Source organism: Rhinopithecus bieti, unplaced genomic scaffold, assembly GCF_001698545.2.
Source record: "Rhinopithecus bieti isolate Rb0 unplaced genomic scaffold, ASM169854v2 scaffold_9615, whole genome shotgun sequence".
In the NCBI taxonomy this organism is placed as follows: domain Eukaryota; kingdom Metazoa; phylum Chordata; class Mammalia; order Primates; family Cercopithecidae; genus Rhinopithecus; species Rhinopithecus bieti.
The window spans coordinates 1,589,242-1,610,514 of NW_016806325.1; the positions used below are offsets into that span (position 1 = coordinate 1,589,242).

Here is a 21,273-nt window from a genome sequence, read left to right on the forward strand (position 1 = left end):
ATTGATGGTAATATAACATACATCTCATTTTAGCATAAATGTCACTCAATGGATTACTGAATGCCACAGTGCAAATGGGGTATAAAAAAGTGAAATTAACACCTGGCCGAAATTTTAAAATCTTCACTAAGTCATTATATCATCAATCAGCCACCAGGAGGGTGTGTTAATTAATTATTGATAACTGACTAAGAAAAGTGTTAATTTTTTGAAATGAGAGAACAGAATGTCCTGACATCCTATCTTAAAGTCATGTGATTGGAGTTTTCCAACTTCTTTAATTAAATCTCATAATATAAAATATGATTTTATACCTTATTTATAGTCCAGTGACGCACTGAATGTTCCAAATCATTAACCTTGACATAGGTATTCCAAACAACAATCACCCCTGTACAGTCTCCTGAATACATATGATGACCTATTTAAAAAACAAGATTACTCACTTATGAATGTCCCAGAGTTAGAAACAAATAATAGGAGACTGGGGAAACCATACCCCAGTAAAACAGTCAAAGAATTGAAGGGCTATGAAAAGGTATTTCAGTTTAAAAAAGCCAAAATCAAAATGCAACTCACAAACAAACCCCAATTATCTTTAAATGAATTCTTTACTCTTTTAAATTATTTTGATGACTTATTTCCCTTTGTCACTTACCTGAATTTAACTACAAAAGAAATGAGCCTCTCAGTACATGTGTATATGGCTCATATTCCAAAGCCAAAGAATTTGAACCATCCGACATGTAACATTATTTCTCACTTTATTAACCTATAAATCTATTTTGGAGTCCCAGAAAATATCTATATTCTAATACATAGTGTTAGCATAATACCTGAGACCCAGTAGAAACTCATTAAATGATCAGGAAATGAATAAAATAATAAATAACAGGTATTCCAATTTAACATCAATTCTTTGGAGTCAAATCATCTTAAAGTTGACAGACCTCAGAAAGTTCAACTTCATACCCACTCAGGAATATCTCAAACACCACCACTAACAGATGGCTGTTCAGCAACTGTGAATTCAGTATTTTACAAAACAACTATTCAATTGGTGAACTGCTTCCTGTATTAAAATATTCTTTGTAATTCTGAACGAAGAAAATCTACCTTCTACAGCTTTGGCCCACCTCTACCCACTGGAGTAAAATGGACCAATTTTCTTTCTTTCTTTTTTTTTTTTTCTGCACATTTGGATATCTTATGGCCAAATAGTTGAAGAAAGTCTTTATGTCTCTTTTACAATCTGAACTACTGCTATTATGACAGTTAGTTTTCAGATACCTTTCTTTCCTGAATATGTTCCAAATTTATTAACATCCCTACAGCTGAACTGAGTAAATCAGCAGTATTATCCTTTTGATCTGGATCCCATGCCAATTAATTATAGTGACAGCCTACATGCCTAGTCTCTGAAATTATGTAAAAGTGACTATTTAATAGATATAATAAATTTCTTTATTCTTTCGGATAATAAAATGATTTATGTTTTACATCTTTAAGACATACTACATTATTCTTTTTTTTTTGAGACGGAATCTCACTCTGTCACCCAGGCTGGAGTGCAGTGGCGCGATCTCAGCTCACTGCAACCTCTACCTCCCAGGTTCAAGTGATTCTCCTGCCTCAGCCTCCCAAGTAGCTGGGACTACAGGAGCCCAGCACCACACCCAGCTAATTTTTTGTATTTTAGTAGAGATGGTGTTTCACCGTGTTAGCCAGGATGGTCTTGATCTCCGGACCTCATGATCAACCCATCTTGGCCTCCCAAAGTGTTGGGATTACAGGCATGAGTCACCGTGCCTAGCCACTATATTATTCTTACTTTAAATAATTGCAAATTTGCCTTCTATATGTTTGCAAATTTTAAGGTTCTTGAAAAAAAGTAAGAATGATAATCACCAGTTCAAAGAAATATATTTATGCAATTTTAAATGTTTAAGAATTTAATAACTTAAAAGTTACAAACAGAACTCCTTCAATGTCAAATCTATCATATGACCTGCAAAACAAGCATAAACCTAAATATGCACAATCATCAGTACATAACCCTCTCATGCCTCGATAACTATTATTCTGGTAAAAAAAATTCTTCACATAGCTGGTCTTCATTCATAGTCTCTGACATACCTTCAGTATCAAAACAAAGTGAGTTGATAAAACTTTTGTGAACGTCAAACTGTCGGACCAACATGGCAGAATCCTCTCTCATCTCAACTTTCCATATCCGTATCATGGAATCATAGCATCCTGTAACTACCAGCTCTCTTACAGCTGGATGGAATTTAGCCGTGTAAACAAAAGAAGGATGAGGTAAAACTTTGAAAGTATTTGTATTGTTTATTTCATTTTCCATATCCTGGAAAAGGATAAGAAGTTACATATTGCTTCTGAAAAGCAGAAGTTTATTTTAACAGTTTTCTAAGAACCAACATAGCCAATGAACCTTAAGTAAGCAAGTGACAACTACCAATGGTAAACCAAGTTTTAAAACAATGAAAATATAATGATGATCTCATATTTGATGACTGGAATTTTCACACTGTGACAAAGTTATTTGTTATAGTTATCATCCAGCATATTATATCCACTAATTGTAATCTATACTATAAAATTAATAACTGTTTTTTAAACCTACCTATTTTGTCATTGGTTAAACACACATTGAACAGCTGGTAAAATATGGCATTTAGTACAATATGCATAAAAAATATATAAGGAGAAACTTTAATGATTTCCCATTTACATTGTGTATACCACTTTTACAAAATGTTTATTAATGGGGGTTTAGAGAATAGCATCGTCTATTAACTTTTATATTTGTAATTTCAAAGCCTAGATAGTAAAAATGAAAATCTCAAAGATTTAAAAGAGATACTAAAATTATTATATTTTGAATTCTCAAGTAAAATAAGATTAAAATAACTATGACATTTTGATAGAAAAGACTATCCTACATTAAGCACGTTCTTTTTGTTTAACATTCATTATCCTGTCTTCTAAATAATGGCTAAGTAAAAAAAATTAAGATTATAATCACTGCAACAGTCTTGACAAATGAGTAAATCCCTAAGGGTTAATCTGTTAGATACTCTGCATTTCTAGCAATGTATAGAACTAGGTGAAATCTACCAATATACAGGTGCTATATAAGTGTGAAGCATTGGTTTTTAAAATATATTTGGTTATCAAAATTAGAAGAACATATTAATTTTAAATATGGGATTTGTATTCATCCTTTTAATTACTGCTTGAAAACTAAAGCAAAGTAAGTCTGTTACAAGATTACTGATAAGAGAAAAAAAAAACAGTTTCTATTCAAGAATAATATTCTATGAGTTTCCTCAGCAGCTGCTTACAATATAGGATATGATCTTCAATTACTAAGAATCCAAACTAATAATAGAGGAAGTGAAAGAACATGTTTTCGAGTAAAAATAAAACACATGAATCAATTGCACATTTTTTTACCACAGTATATTTTCAATAAGCATATTTATAGGAAATATGATGCCTATTAGAAGAATAAAACCACTAATTTTGGGAAAATATTAAAAAGATAAAAGATAAAAAACTCAGTTGTTCGGCAATAAATCTTAGTAGCATTATTTAAAATACTATATAACAGGCAGAAATGAAGCAAATACATCTTCAAAACAGCTCAATATAATTAGACATAATATTAAAAAAAAAAAAAAAAGTAAAGCTTTTGTGTAAAACTGAACTGGAATCAATGATGGCTTCTGTTACCCAGGCCATGGGAGAATCTGACACTCAAAGGAATATATAAATGGGCTTGGGGAAAAAAAATCAGACTAGATCATAGAGAACAAAGAAACACAAACTTGTAAAGACTGAATGAACACACACAAAAATTACTAGATTTGGGAAAGAAAAAACACACCGAAGTTAAGTCGTATGTTTGGAAAGAGGGAATAGTGGGGACATGTAGGCCTGTTTGGGAGCCATTATACATGGAAAAGTCTTTCTGACTGTATTAGGCGTTGTTGATTTGAGAAAAACAGATTATTCTGGGGATACCTAAATAAGGGTATTTAGGATAAACCCATATGGCAGAGAGCTAACCAAGTGGGAAATACTTAGGAGACACTGACAATAATATGTGTCAGGGATCCTCAGGAATAAAGAAGGTGAAGACATGGACAGAAATCCATACTTCTGCCACTTGTGAACATTTGCAATTCTAATTTTTTTTCTTTGGACAACAGCTCATTTATTACAAGTATTCCTTACCTCTTTCAAAAATCTCCCTGTTGTTTTGATGCTAGCTACAATGCTTCTCTTTTCACTCAGTTAATGCTTTCACAATACCATTTTAATGATGTAAACAGTCCTAAATTAATATCAGTTTTAAAGATAAATAAGGAAAAAATGTGTGCTTTAGTATAGTATACTACATATTGTGTGCAGAAACCCAAGATAGCTTCAAGGAATAATAGAAGTTGAGCTGGATTTTAACTAATAACTACAAACCTATGAGAGCTCACAAAAGGCATTTAATTTTTGTTGAACGAACGAGTTAGTCAGCAAGGGTAGGAGAAGGTCATTTAGGTATAGGAAAAGTAGGTAAGTTTCAAAGGGCAGGAAGATGCCAAAGAAGATAAGACGCTAGGGTGTTTCAAAAGATTACGTGGGTGAAGCAAAGGGTACGGGGAAGGGCATGAGAGAAGAATGTTGGGTCAATGAGGAACATGCCTGTTAGGCCATGCTAAGGAACTGGAAAATTTTTCAAGGGACAATGGGTAAAGTCTTTTAAAAAATTAAGGCATTATGAAAGATAGTTACGGAAAGATAATTTTAGCACAGCAGAGACAGAGGACTTAGAGAATGAACACTGAGGTCAATAGCAAAGTAGGGCTTGAATTAAAGCAAACGCGATAGAGAGGATGTGACAAAATTGTGAGCCTTTTAGGAGGGAGAATTGGCAGACTTTAGTGCTAGTTAGATGTGAAAGAAGTGATGGGAAAGAAAGAAGGGATGAACACTACCCTGAGTTTTCAGCTTGGGAGATGGTGGATAAGGATGCCATTAAAATATATGTAAGAGAATTAAAGGAGGAAAACAAAATTTAAAGAGGTCGGTAAGTTTGGTTTTGGATTTGAGGTGGCAATGGACCATTTAAATGGAAACGTGTAATAGGAAGTCAAATTCATAAAAAAAGGTGTGCACTAGAAGTTACTAGCATATCAGTGAGAGTCAAAGCTGGGGAAGGTAAGAGAAACTAGGATAAGCATATAAAACCAGGAGATGATCAAGTAAAGGATCCTGGGGATAAAACATACAGACAATCGGGAGAGGAAAATGAAACAGAGAAAGAGAATGGATAGAACTGGTCAGAGTAATAAAAAGAGAAGAGAAGAGGTTGTCAATGAAAACCATGAATTCAAAATATTTCAAGACTGGTCAATAATCAATTACTACAGTGAAGGCAAGCATAGCAGGAGTTAAACTGGCCAAATGGATTTAAAAATAGCAAGAAACTGCCAGCCTCTTGAAGAAAGAAGTTTATGTAGCATGGTGGGAAAGAAAGCCAGAATAACTGGGCTGAAGTAAAGACAGTATGTGTAGAATGCTTCTGATGGTATAGAAAGAGAAAAATAATGGGCTAGTCTAGAAGGCAGGAAGAACTAAAATGATATTTTAAGATAAGGTCATTTGAGCATATTTCTTTCTTTTTTTTTTTTTTGAGACAGAGTCTCAATCTGTTGTCCAGGCTGGAGTGCAATGGCACAATCTCGGCTCACTGCAACTTCCACCTCCCAGTTCAAGTAATTCTCTTGCCTCAGCCTCCCAAGTAGCTGGGACTACAGATGTGCACCACCACACCCGGCTTATTTTTGTATTTTTAGTAGAGACAGGGTTTCGCCATGTTGGCCAGGCTGATCTTGAACTCCTGACCTCCAGTGATCTGCCCACCTTGGCTTCCCAAAGTACTGGGATTACAGGCATGAGCCACTGCACCCGGCCCATTTGAGCCTATTTCTAAGATGAGAGGACACAATCAATAGAGGGAAAGATATTCATCAGACTAGTAGATGTAATACAAATTTTCAGGGACTGAGATTAAAAGTACAGGTCAAACAGCCTTTAAAAAGTCAGTCTCATGCCTCTTTGTTAAGAGATGGACAGAGATTAAAAATGGATATATCTATGGATATTAGGAGGGAAATCAGAGGGAAATATATGAAGTTCATGTCTGACTAAATTTCATCTAAACTGAAGATAGTCATCTAATGAAATGGGAAGACTGTGATTTACTGTAGAGAATGTTCATGGTAAGTTTGGATCTGCTGCCAGAGGAATGAGAAAAGGAAGCTGAGTAAAGTAAAAGGATTCCTCAGCAGAGATGACAGCTTAGGTGATGTTAAGACTTATAAATCCAAAGTCACCCCTCAGCAAAGTTAAATATTTTTCTCTAGTATGGCCTGGCATTAGACAGAATGGCTGTGCTAAAAGAACAGATCAGATAGGTTCTTGAGGATATTGTCAAAAGGGAGTAATAGTATGTTCCCAGCATGACCAAGAAGGAAGTCAATTGTTACTCATTCTCGTCTTTTCATTTAAATAAAACTAACCAATAATGATAATATCTTGATTAGACATTTTATACAGAAAAGGAGGTTGGCAATATCAGTAGACGAAGTGGTCCAAACACTGAAAGTAAAACGAACTGTTAAGAGAGAAGGCAGACGTAAATGACAATAAATTCAGCATGGATCTCAACTGCTTACATGTTAGTTACAAGGTAAAGCAAGCAACTAAAAAAGTATAAATGAAACTTTAAAAGTTCGCTTTTAAAATGTTTTTGTGATACTTATTAAATTGAAAAGGGATAAATTATTTTAAGATTGACATTCTGAAAATGCAAATGTTTAACCAATCTATAAAACTCTTAAAATGTAATGTACATATTTATTTCCTCTACTGTGATGTACTGAGCACCACTGGATTCTAGCCCCTGCATATCCAGACAACAGTGAAGACAGTATCCCTGCCACCAAGAGCTTATGCTCTAGAAAAAATCTCAGGTGTTTAATAACCCCTAACCTCATCTTGAAGCATTAATCAGTTTACATAATGATCATTTAAAGATGGTGTGGACTAGAAATATTATATACTACATAAATAAATGACATTTAAGAAAATGTCTTTAAAAGTGTTACTGTAATTTATGGAATCAGTCTGCATGATGCATATTTATGACAGTCCCTTCATAGGTAAAATATGACTGGAGCATAAGAGTAGTTACATCACCTTGTATTCTCTTTGCTTTTCTTGATGGCAAATAGTAGGCACATAAGTACTTCTCAAGGATACTAACCTGGCAGTGCCATCAGATGATGAAGTAAGAATGTAGCGATCATCTTTTGACCAGGAAAGATCATAAATGATATTGAGGTGGCCACACAATTCTCTCATGAAACATCCAGAAGGAATTTCATATACTAATGAAAATATTTAGAAATTAGTAGGTTTCCAGACAGAAATCCTTAATCCAATAATATACAAATACATAATTTAATATTATTTAGACATAAGCAGTCTATAACAAAATTATAACCAAAGACATGTGCAGCATAAAGAAAATTTAAAAATTTACTTAAGAATAGTTTTCATTTGCTTTACACCAAAATTCACATGCAAAATTATGAGTTATAATTTTGCTACAATTATCAATTATTTTCATCTCTTTAAAGAAATCCCCTAAGAATCTTTAATAACAAATTTATCAGTTGAATAATAACATTTACATTTCAATTCACTTAAAATATACTATAATTTGGGCTTTCATTATTATTTTACTTGAAAGTCAACTAAATGCCAACCAAAAATTTAATTGTTTGAAGTAATGAGAAATTTAAATTGTGCTATTGTCAAAAGTAAATTTTAATACTAAAATGAACAGGGATAGTAATCAGGGATAGTATGGGAATTAACAATGACTCAATCAGACACAAAAAGCACTGTGGTACTTTACTATATGTTTAAACATACAATGAAATCTAAGATAATAACACAGAAAAACAAAGTTTCCAAGTCTCTGCTTCCATCTAGTGGTAAAAATCAATTGCCCTTTAAAATACTTAGCAGTTCAGAAATAACAGCAGTCCCCGCTTATGTGCAGTTTCACTTTCTGTGATTTCAGTTACCAGCAGTCGACCATGGTCTGAAAATATTAAATGGAAAATTCCAGAAACAAATAATTCCTAAGTTTTAAAATGCACATCATTCTGAGTAGTGCTATGAAATCTTGTGCCATCTAGCTCCATCTGTCCAGGATGTGAATTATCCTGTGTCAAATGTATCCACGCTACATTGGATGCTAACTGTCTATCAGAAACTTAGTAGCTGTCTCAGTTATCAGACTGGTTGTCACCCAGTGCTTTTGTTCAAGTAACCCTTATTTTACTTAATGGCCCCAAAGTGCAAGAGTAATAATGTTGGCAATTGGCATATGCCAAAGGGGAACCATAAAGTACCTCCTTTGAGTGAAAAGGTGAAAGTTCTTGATTTAAAAAGGAAAGAAAAAAATCATATGTTGAAGTTGCTAGGATCTACCCTAAAATCTATCTGTGAAATTGTGAAAAACGAAAAAGAGGTTTGTGCTAGTTTTGCTGTCACACCTCAAATGACAAAAGTAATGGCCTTCAGTGCATGGTAAGTACTTTGTTAAGATGGAAAAGATATAAATCTGTGGGTGGAAAGCATGAGCAGACGTGTTTCTACTGATGGCAATCGAGTTCAGCACTACTTGAGGTTTCAGGCTTCCACTGAGGGTCTTGGAACACATTCCCTACGGAAAAAGAGGGACTACTCTACTTGTAGAATAGCAAAATAAGAGTCTTTAAAAAATCTCCTCCCCATAGAAGCAGCAAAAACACTGGCAAAACTGTCAAAATCAACATTTTCAGAATTCTGAAAATTAAGTAAAGCTTACAAAATTTGAAGAGTATTTAAGAAAAATGGCTGAATTTGGTAAGAACATTGAGCTTTATCATGGTGTTTTAACTTGCCATGTTCTCATTCCTGTCTCAAACTTCAAAGGAGCCTTAAAAACCAATAAAAATCAGGAGATTAACAGCCACTGGATGGGGCAGAACAGGTCTGATGCTCCCTAAAAGCCCCATCCCCAAAGACTTCTTACTATTTGACAGTCTGGCCCTCCAGGAAAGATCCACTCTCAAGGCCTGCCTTTATTTGACCTGGCTCACAGCATGCTCTGGGAGAACAGCCCTAACCTTAAGGTGCACGTCACAACCACCCATGGCATCATTTAATATCACAGCTGCCTGAGGCATTGATACTAACTGAAGCTAAGAAGATGCTCACCAAAGAACTTAAAATAAAAACAAACACAACAAAACAAAACAAAAAACTGGGAATGAGATGTCCATAGGGGACAGTGATAAGTTCCAAAATATTCCTGGGTATCTAGGAGGATTCCCATGCATGTATGTGAAGGCAACATGCACAACCAAGAAAGACCTAAGAGTCTTTACCTCTTACTTGGGCTGACCTGAAGTGGCTCAGCACAAACAGAAAGTAAAGCTAAGGCAGAGCTGTAGATTGCCTATTGAAGCACTGAAGGTATACCCCAACACACACAGAGTCCCTCAGCAAAGACCAGTAGACCTATCCACTCAGGTATTTAAAAATCACTGTCTGACCACTAACATAACCGAGCACAGACATCAATGGCAACACATGACAGAGAGTAAAGACTACAGAATTAGTCCAAAATCACAAAGCTAACTGCAAAAATAAATCCTGGGTAGGTGTGAGGGGAGAAACGGGGGGATCTGATTTCCAGAGCTGCCACACTGTATTATTAAAACATCCAGTTTTCAACACAAAATTATGAGAAATGGAAAAAACAGGAAAGAGTGGCCTATACACAGGGGAAAAAAGTAGTCTACATAGAAACTGAGGAAGCCCAGACCCTGGGCTTTCTCAACAAAGACTTTTAATCTACTGTTATAAATATATTCAAAGATCTAAAGAAAACCAGGTCTAAAGAATTAAAATGTGAAAAGGATTTCTCACCAAAAAACAGAGTATCAATAAAGAGACAGATATGATTTAAAAAAAAAAAGACTACCCAGAAATTTTACAGTTGAAAAGTACAATAACTGAAATAAATAATTCACTAGAGGGGCTCAACAGCACATCCAAACTGAAAGAATTACTAAATTTGACAATAGGTCAACTGAGATTATCCCGTCTGAAAAAAGCAGAAAAAGAATGAAGAAAAACAGAAAAGTTTCAGAGACTTGTGGGACACCACCAAGAGTTCCAACACAGGCATAATGGGACTCCCAGAAGAAGAAAGAGAAAAGGGCCAAACAGAACATTTCAAGAAAGAACGACTGAACACTTCTCAAATTTGTGAAAAACATTGATCTGCACATAGAACAAGTTAAAGGAATTTCAAGGAGACACATCATAATCAAATAGTCAAAAACCAAAGACAAAGATTCCTCTTCTTCCTCTATTTTGATATTTAAGCAATATCTCAATCTACATAGCATTTTAAGCAGGTTTATTTAAGCATAAATAAGATATTTATCACAGAAGCTCTCAAAACATAAAATCAGAATAAAATAATTCTTTCACTATGCAAAAGAAATAAATTACTATTAATAACTTAGGAGCATTTCCTAAGAACCTTTTTTCCCTCTACATATGGGCTTTTGATGAATTTTAAAAATAGCATAGTGGTAATCAAATGACACAAGTGATTTTTTATTTTAAAATTTATTACTATTTCGTGGGGAGCAATATCTACTTAATAAATGCCCACCAAGTCAATTATGAGTCCCTGATGAAAAAAAAAAGGAATCAACCAAGTAACAGCAAACTGTGTTAAGCTGAGAAAAGTTCAGTAAGATCTAGTGTTTAGGGCAGATGCCCACAAGGAGCTGGCTACTTCTGCAGAGGAGAGCTGGTCTTACTATTGAGGCAGAAGTAAAGGAGAGAGTATTTAATGTTTCTAAGTCTATATGTTAATGCTCACTTTAAAAAGTCTCTAAAGCTACAGAAATAATGGCTTGGCCTTTCTGCTGACTTCCCTAACATAATGAGAAGTTTTCATCTAGGTACTCTTGAGTCAATTATTTGTATTGCACTACACAGCAAATTTGGGGGCTTTTGTAACTCACATCATCACTGCTATCAACTAACCACACTGGACTCACGTTCCCCATGAGATGTATTAATCCTTGTTTCCAAATTTCTATATTTAAAATACAAAATGTTTACAAAATCCCCTGCATGTTTTAAAATAAATTTACCATCTTTCATTTGATCATTCTCATTCTACTTCTGAACAGTTATTGTATAGAAAAGTGTAAAATTATTATAAAAGAACTTTCTTTACTTGAAGAAATCTGTTCTCTTTAATTGAGTAGTACAGGGGATTACTCAAGTTAAGATTTCCACAAATTTAAAAAACTAAAGAACATCCTCCATGCAGACTATAATCAGATTAAACAGGTAGGATTATTACTCACAAATAATTGGATATCCATCCCGGCTGGCACAAGCTGCTGCTAATATTCTTCCATTGTGGGAGAAATCAAGACAAAAACATCCTCGTTCTCCTGCATTTAGTGAGAAGAGGTGTTTGTTTGGGATACGGCAAGCCTAAAAAAACATACATTTAAAAAATATAAATTAGAAAACATTAAAATGCAAAGGCTAGTTTTTAATTTCAATTACTGTAGTTTTTTTAAAGTCCTTTTATGACACAGAGAAAGGGAAAACAAGTATACAGAATGCTGAAAACCATAGTAAATTACTTTGCAAAAGAGAATGAGTGCCTATGAAATTTTAAAGTAGATTTGTTCTTCATGTTTAACTAGTACTTAATTCACCTAAATATGAATAGAAAAATTTCAATATCTGATACTCTAAAGCCATCGCTGCCACATTGCTTCTATATAGCTACTAAAATAATGTATGTCACAGCCTTATTCTTATTAGTGACAGCACTAATAAGCCACTTTTGTTAAAGTCACAAGCTTTTTTCAAGACCACAAGTACCTATGGGGCCTAGCTTAAGCCAGAATGTATGAACGCTCATTCTCTCTTTGCATATCTTAAAATAATCACCCTTTGTGGCTGCCTTCCAAAATGTATTTTCAAAGTAATCAACTGGCCCTTATTGGGGTCTCATTCATTAGTACAATTTCTTCAAAATTTTAATGTTTTCACTCTCTTCTACCAGATGAAGCCCAAATTTTCTGGGTATTACTATATACTGTAGAAAATATCAGTTACGTTTATTTATCCTAATTCTATCTCTTCCAACCTTCAGTGAGCCTTAGTTCTTCTGTTTCTTGTAATTCAAAAAGTTGAATTAAACGTACACTGGGCTCTTACTATACGCCATGAAAGTTGTACTTTATTACAAATGTCTTTCAATATATTCATCACAGCCAACCTATGAGTAGCTATTACTAGCTAAGAGTAACCATTATTGGCCGGGCGCGGTGGCTCAAGCCTGTAATCCCAGCACTTTGGGAGGCCGAGAGGGCGGATCACGGGGTCAGGAAATCGAGACCATCCTGGCTAACACGGTGAAACCCCGTCTCTACTAAAATACAAAAAAAAAAAAACCTAGCCGGGCGAGGTGGCGGGCGTCTGCAGTCCCAGCTACTCCGGAGGCTGAGGCAGGAGAATGGCGTAAAACCCGGGAGGCGGAGCTTGCAGTGAGCTGAGATCCGGCCACTGCACTCCAGCCCGCGCGAGATAGAGCAAGACTCCGTCTCAAAAAAAAAAAAGAGTAACCATTATTAGCTCTACATGGCTAGGAAGGATTATTCAAAGGGTCAAGCCTAGCTTAATGGACCTACTCAAAGACTGTTACTTCAAGGGCATGCTTTCTAGACAGGTACCAGGTTTTTCACAAATAGTACCAAGATCTAGCAGTACCTCAGGAGACAGCATTACAATCAGCTACTAGGAATGTGAAAAATTCAAAAGAATTTGTTAAGTGCCAATCGTGTACCAGACTCCATGCTATCCATTTTCTCTCTGCATCCTCCATCCACATAATTAAGAAAAGGGAGAGGAGAGTAACAAGGAACAAAAACTGAAAGAAATGTCATGAGGCTTTATAACCACTTGCTGCTGCTCCTAGAGTAGGAAGTGTAGTTAAGGAAAACTCTGTGCCCAGTTACCTAGGCTGAAAATGAAAACATTGAAGCCACTATCATGTTCTTTGTATTCTCAGGGTTTGACACTATGCACTATCCAGAACAGACACTCCAATAAAGGTCCTCAAAAGCCTTGACTCTTTCTCCTCCTTTACTACCTTGTCAGTCACTAAATCATGCTCGTTCTTACTTTCTGTCTCTCGTATTCATTAGACCCTCATCAACTCACACATCAATGACTGCCATCTAATTCTGATGTTACTACTTCAAGATCTCCCCATGCCACTGCCTGCATTAATTGATCCTCAAATACAACTGTTATTTTTCTCACTCACCTGAAAACCTTCCATTACTCCTCACATCCCTCACAATCAAGTATTAGGCTACCATTTGAGACACTCCACAGTGTGGGCCTAATCCAGTATACTACTTTATCTCCTCTTTTACAAACTCCGGTTTCCAACCAGCCAAGCTTCTGAGTGCCTAATGAATACAACAGGTCCTTTCCCACTTATTTGCAACTTTGCCTTCATACGAAATACCCTTCCTTATCCCTCCTTCACTCACCCCTACCTTGGACATCCTAGCCAATCTCAAGCTCCACTGCTGAATGAGCCCTTCTTCCACCACTGTAGTTCAGTCTTCACATCTGCAATTCTCAAATGTTTTTAGTTTCCAGATGCTTTACATTCTTGAACATTTTTTTCAGAGACTGTTTGGAGTTTTCATAAAAATAAAATAAAAAAAACCATGCTAACTTTAAATGTCTAGCTTAATAAAATCTAGATTTTCATAACTACTTCTGCTCTCTTGTGATATCACGTTATTTAGTCCCTAGAAAATGCTAGTGCATACTTGTAAGAGAATGCATCTGAAAGAGACTAGTAACACCTTAGAATCATTATGAAAAGAAGTTGACTTCAAGAACCCCCTGAAAGGGACTCAGAACTCCCAGAGGTCTCCAAACTACATTTTGAGAACTGCTGATCTGTACAGTCATCTTTATACCTACATTTCCTCATTTCCTCAAGACTTCTCTAAAGCCTATCTGAAAATAAACAACACTGTAACTGCTTTCTTTTCCCACCTAACCTGGAAGTTCCCCAGGGGCAAATCTAAGTGTTATTCCCTCCATATTATTATGCTTGAAGTACTCTTTTTTTTTTTTTTTTTTTTTTTTTTTGAGACGGAGTCTTGCTCTGCCACCCAGGCTGGAGTGCAGTGGCCGGATCTCAGCTCACTGCAAGCTCCGCCTCCCGGGTTTACGCCATTCTCCTGCCTCAGCCTCCTGAGTAGCTGGGACTACAGGCGCCCGCCACCTCGCCCGGCTAGTTTTTTGTATTTTAAGTAGAGACAGGGTTTCACCGTATTAGCCAGGATGGTCTCGATCTCCTGACCTCGTGATCCGCCCGTCTCGGCCTCCCAAAGTGCTGGGATTACAGGCTTAAGCCACCGCGCCCGGCCTATGCTTGAAGTATTCTAACTCAAAGTGATTTTAAAATGTATCTATTAAATCGGCCTCAAAAAGAAAGTCAAATGTGATGTAAAATACAGAAAATGAAGATGACTAAATAAGAAGAGTCAGTTCTTATTTCTACATTAGATGTTTGAATAAATTAAGATCTTGAATACATTTCATCTGGTAGTAGTTCATACGCATAAAATAAACCACTCCATTCTTTGTAAAAACAAGTAAAAAAATGCAAAATTGTATCAGCAAGGCTTCCCGCCATTGCAAAAAATGCTAATCTAGTAAGAACACTTTAGTAAAAGCTTAAATGCTGCTCAGCTTGTGGTAGAAGTATATACATGTACATATCTCTATCAAAGTGTGATTCGGGAAGAAGCCAGGTGCTGTAAAGAATTTCATGAATTCATAAACATTAAGAGATACACGTCTTACAGACATCAAAATCTGTTTTAAAAAATTTTTAATTTTGTTTTTAAGAGATGGGGTCTCATTCTGTCATCCAGGCTTGAGTGCAGTGGCACAATCATAGCTCACTGCAGTCTTGAATTCCTGGGCTCAATCTTCCCTCCTCAGTCTCCCGAGTAGCTGGGACTACAGGTGCATGCCACCATGCCCACCTAATTAAAAAACCTTTTTAAAGAGAATGGGTCTTGCTATATTGCCCAGGCTAAAAATCTACGTTATCTGACTGCTGTTATAGGCTGAATCGTGTCCTCTCTCCTGCCACTCACACCCCTACCTCTTGTCACCCAAATGAGTATGTTAAAGCTCTAACCCCTAGCACCTCAGAATGCAACAGTATTTGGAGATGTGGTCTTTAAAGAGGTGATTACGTTAAAATGAAATAATTATGGAAGGGTCCTAATCCAACTGGGGGAAAGACAACAGGGGCGTGCATGCACAAAGATCATGTGAGGAGGCAGCAAGAGGGCAGCCAACTGTAAGACAAGGAGAAGCCTCAGAAGAAATCAACCCAGTCAGCACCTTGATCTTTGCTATAGACCAAAGGCTAAAGGCTATGTCCTCTCAAAAACCATATGTTAAAGCTGTAATCCCCTATGTGGTAGTATTTAGATGTGGGGGTCTCTGGGAGGTAATTTGGTCCTGAGAGTGAGACGCTTATGAATCAGATTTGTGCCCTTATAAGAAAAGACGCAAGAAAGGTGATCTCTCTCTCCACCATGTGAGAATACAGCAAGGAGGAGGCTGACTCCAAGTCAAAAAGGGGACCCTCACCAGGAACTAGGCTGGCTAGCATCTTGATCTTGAACTTCCCAGCCTTCAGAACTGTGAGAAATAAATGTTTAAGCCACCCAGTGTGTGGTATTTTGTTACAGCAGCCCAAGCTAATACAATTTACAATTGCCCAAGTGCCCGAACGAAGAATGTAAGATAGTGCTTATATACACATGCTAGGCACTCTTATTATTCATCAAATTAATTAATGGAAAGGCAAAATCATAAATAGCAAGGATTTTCAGTAGTAAGCTAGATATCCTAGGAGTTATCGGAGTTTTTAAGGTAATAAGTAAACATCTAAAGAAATCCACTATTATCAAACACTTCACCTGCCCAGGGAGTCGTTTCCACTTTATTACTTCTTTTGACTCTTCTAATCCAGGTTCTGTGTCTATTGGGCTTGACTCATGGTGATGTTCACAATGCACTGGTTTACCTTTTTCCTCCTGAAGAGCCATCATAGAGCGGTAAGATGGCTTTATCTAAACATGTATTAAAATATGAAAATTTATATATCATGTTCACCTTTTCTTTTCTACCATATAGTTTTAAAATACTGAAACAAATAATATGAAAATACTTTCAAAATGTAATCCAGAAAAAATTCTACTTTTATTTGTACATTATTCTAAATAAAATTAAAAAGCTGCTTAAAACTACAGTCCTATAACCAAAAAGTCTTAAAAGGTTTTGAGGAAAAAATATGACTACAAATTTACATGAAATGATTTTAGTAACTCTNACAGTCCTATAACCAAAAGTCTTAAAAGGTTTTGAGGAAAAAATATGACTACAAATTTACATGAAATGATTTTAGTAACTCTACCCTTTGTTTCTGCTTCTTCACCAATACTTATGAGTTATGCCATGGCTCTGATATAATACCGTATCTTTAAAATCACAAAACTAGTATCATAAAAATCTCAAGTTTTAAAAATCATTTCTCAATAATAGATTTAACTCCATCCAAACCAATGCAAATCAGTCCTGTGGTGACAGTATATATCAGCTACAGAATGTGCAAATGACCTGAAAAATTAATGTCTATAAGAAATAAGACAAAAGCAAAACTTTTTTATTTTAGGGTCAATTCTTTGCTAAGATTATTTATAATATTAATCTATGGAAAACAGCAGCAGTAGAAACATTACATACTGATTATTTGAATAATATTGTGAAAAATGTACCCAGGAATCAGGAGTCTGCAAACTGCAGCCCACACACCAAATTTGGCCTGCTACCTCCTTTTGTAAATAAACTTTTATTGGAACACATCACACCCATTTGTTTAGTTATGGCCTACATATGTCTATGTAGCTACTTTCACACTATAAAGGCAAAATTGACTGAAACTACAGGGCGAAAGCCTAAAATACTATCTCGCCCATTACAGAAAAGATTTTTCAACTTCTGCTTTAAGTTCACCTTTTATCTTTAATTTTTGAAAATCAAATTATAACAAAACATTTTTCCTAATACTAAAAGCTGTATTTCACATTTAAAATTCATTTAAGCATCTTTTAAATATCAGCTATTACAGTCTTAATATATAACACCAGATATCTATTAATATTATTATTAGCAGTCTTATCTTTTGGAAATGAAAACATGTTATGTCACCATTTAATTTCAACACTAGAAGATATACACTTATATGTACTATATTAACTTACACAGTCTGGAACCTTCAGTCCTCTTACAGTTACATACAGTGTTGATGGGTAACGATTTCTTGGACATTTTGACCACCATTCAAACACCTCAACAACATTTAATTGGGATCGAGGCTTAGTAGGTGGGTAATACAGCTGCAAACGAAGTTTTGAGTTGATGTTTGCATTTCCATTGGCTCCCAGAAGCTTAAAACAAGAATTCATATAAAATGTGACCATCACTGAAAATAAATACATCGAACAAAGCAACAGCATAAAGTCAGAAACATTTTTAAAAGATCAATATGGCATGCTGCAATTTCTTAGTTTTACAAAGCAAAGAACACTACATACTTAGTTAAGCACAGTTTCAGATCATTTTTGACAAAAGGTAACCCAAATGGCTTTTAAAATATTTCCTGATAGCAACAATTCAGACTGTTTCAACAATTTCAGACTGTTGGTATAGCATTTACACTACTGTGCCAGATTTCACACTGAACAAAGTACGTGATTGATATACAGTCGTCTGAAATAATGATAAGGTTAAACTGTATATTTACACAAGACACAAATTTTCCATTTGTTTAATATCAGTATTTTTAATGGTTAAAATTTTATGATGTTTTAAATTTTTAAAAAGTTAAAACCATTTCAAGATAATTAAACTCATTTAAGCCATTCGTTACTTTTTTCAGTATTTTAGTGTACTTTCTTTCAAAGGTCTATCTTTAAAACCCTATTAAACAAAACTTATGTTTAAAATAACTAAATGGAGATTTCTGTCTTTTTTTTTTTTTCTTGGCAGAATCTCATTCTGTTATCCAGGCTGGAGTGCAGTGGCAAAATCTCGGCTCACTGCAACCTCCGCCTCCTGGGTTCAAGTAATTCTTGTGCCTCAGCCTCCTGAGTAGCTGGGATTACAGGTGCACACTACCACACCTGGCTGATTTTTGTGTTTTTAGCAGTCAGAGGTTTTGCCATGTTGGCCAGGCTGGTCACGAGCTCCTGGCCTCAGGTGATCTGCCCACCTCGGCCTCCCAAAGTTTTGGGATTACAGGCACGAGCCACCATGCCTGGCCTTAAATGGAGATTTTTATAAGAAAATAAAATCTTACCAAGTCAGAATACGTTCTCTTTCATTAGACCATGACTCAACATAGGAAATGAAATGTCTAACCTTTATGTCCTCTCCAAATTAGGAGCAGAAAGATAGCTTGAAACCTTTGCAACAGTTCACACAAAACATGGAAGTATCTTAAATCAGAAGAATAGGCACTGAGTGCAGGGAACGTATTTAACAACTGTTGCCTGTAGACTCATGTAACTTGGAAAGTAAAAAAAACACAGAGTCAAGAAAGACTCTAAGATAGCACTGTCCAAGAGAGCTTTCTATGATGGGAATACTCTAACCAATTTGGAATCCACATGTGGCTACCCTGCACTTGAAGTATAGCTAGTACAAATGTGAAACTAAATGTTTAATTATATTTAATTTGAATTCAAACTGCCACGTGACTTGTAGCTACCAAAGCAGTGTAACTCCAAGTTCATAAACCTGGGAGAGTGGACAGATGGTGGTACCACCAATTGAAGTAGCAGAGAGAGCAGCAAGGATACTCAGTTTGGGAGAATCTGAGATATCTATAAGTCATCCAAGTTGAAATGTCCAGTAGGGGACTGAATTTACAAATCTGAAGCACAGGTGAGAAAAGTGGTTCCAAAAAAAACTGGGTTAAAGATGAAACCATGAGCAGGACTGATATTAAGGAGGTAGGTAGAAGACCATGAAGGAAACTGAAAGAATGGTATAAGTAAAATCAGGAGAGGATGGTGTCAAGAAAACCAAGGTAACAGAGTTTCAAGAGTGTGATACGTAAAATGCATAGATGTGACAAAATAACTTAAAAACGTTCAATAAATTTGGAAAATAGAAATCATTAGTGATTTGGTTGGAGAAGCTTTAGTGGCAGAGGCAAAATTTAGAATGTTGTTCAGGAATGATGAGTTCAGGAATGATGCATCAACAAGAGAGATGGCAAAATACAGCCCATCTTTTCCCCTACCGCTTTAGGAAAGAATGTAAAGACAATGGAGGTTATAAGCTGAGCAGGTGACATTGTGATTAGTGTCAAATGACACACAGGAGTAAAGAACAGTTCCAAATTGAGTAATAGCTATGTTCAGTCATCAAATCATAAGCACTCGAGACTCCCTTCATTAACTCTCCTACAGCTCCCCAAAGCTCATCTCGGTGATTTTAAAGATATTCCCCAGCTTCTAAACCATACTTTCCATAGATTGTTTTAATTTAACCAGGCAATTTAGTTTACATTAATATGCTGCTTAGCATGAGTAAACAACTAAGATTCAGCCAAGACCCTGCTATTATGGTTATAAATTATATAATGTAGGGCTCAAATAAATAAGGCTTTGTCACTTTTTAGTTTAAAAGAATAGCCACATATATGCACTAAAAGAACTGAGAGTACCTGAGAATCTGAGGCATAGCTGAGAATTAGGATAAAGTCTCATTTGAACTACTGTAATAACTTAACAATTATCCAAGACATCCCTGGAACCAATAGGACAGGCAAAAAAAGATTTAAATTTTAATTGTCTTCATGCCATTTTCTTTTCTTTTTTTTTTTTTTTTTTGAGATGGAATCTCATTCTGTCACCCAGGCTGGAGTGCAGCGGTACAATCACGGGTCACTACAACTTCCATTCCCCATGTTCAAGCAATCCTGCCCCCTCAGCCTCCCGAGTAGCTGGGATTACAGGCGCACACCACCACACCTGGCTAATTTTTGTATTTTTAGTAGAGATAGGGTTTTACCACATTGGCCAGGCTGGTCTCAAACTCCTGACCTCAAGTAATTGGCTCACCTCAGCCTCCCAGCATGCTGGGATTACAGGTGTGAGCAACTGCATCCGTCATGCCACTCTCTTGAAGATGAATTTTATCCTTGCCACTCTTTCCATCATCATTGATTAATTCCCTCAATATATATATTCACCAAGCACTTTCTATGTGCCATTAATATGCTGGGAGCTGGTGATATTATAGCATGGAGTTTCAAGAGAGTGATATATTAAATGCAAAAAGATGTAGTAAAATAAGGACTAAAAATGCTCAACATATTTACCCAAAAGAAGTCATTGGTGACTCTAAAAAGCTTACAGTCTAATGAAAAAGACAGAAGTATTAGAAGACATGAAGCACATAGAATACCTTACCCTTTCTGCGGGGTGGGGATGGGATAAGGAGAATTCTTGACTGCCATTTTTGCCAATGGCATAAGATGAATAAATAAATAAAAATCCATACAGTATTTAGAGGTAAAAATGTTGTGAAATATGTTACTGTTTCCCAAGTGCAACTTACAGTAAATACTGCAGGTGTGCACGAATCTTAGCATAAAAGAAATGCAGTTTCTAATAAAACGGAAGAACATACCATGCTCATGGATAGGAAGAATCAATATCGTGAAAATGGCCATACTGCCCAAGGTTATTTATAGATTCAATGCCATCCCCATCAAGCTACCAATGAGTTTCTTCACAGAATTGGAAAAAACTGCTTTAAAGTTCATATGGAACCAAAAAAGGGCCCGCATTGCCAAGACAATCCTAAGTCAAAAGGACAAAGCTGGAGGCGTCACGCTACCTGACTTCAAACTATACTACAAGGCTACAGTAACCAAAACAGCATGGTACTGGTACC

General features: G+C 35.9%; 1 protein-coding gene across 1 annotated transcript in view; it reads right to left on the reverse strand.

The window, feature by feature from the left end:
* The window catches only part of AHI1 (Abelson helper integration site 1), a 228,776-nt gene that overhangs the window by 164,348 nt on the left and 43,155 nt on the right, over nt 1–21,273 (reverse strand). The window contains 4 exon segments of the mRNA XM_017875481.1: nt 7,349–7,472; nt 11,538–11,670; nt 16,224–16,376; nt 17,568–17,753. Coding sequence (XP_017730970.1) covers nt 7,349–7,472; nt 11,538–11,670; nt 16,224–16,376; nt 17,568–17,753 — 596 coding nt within the window.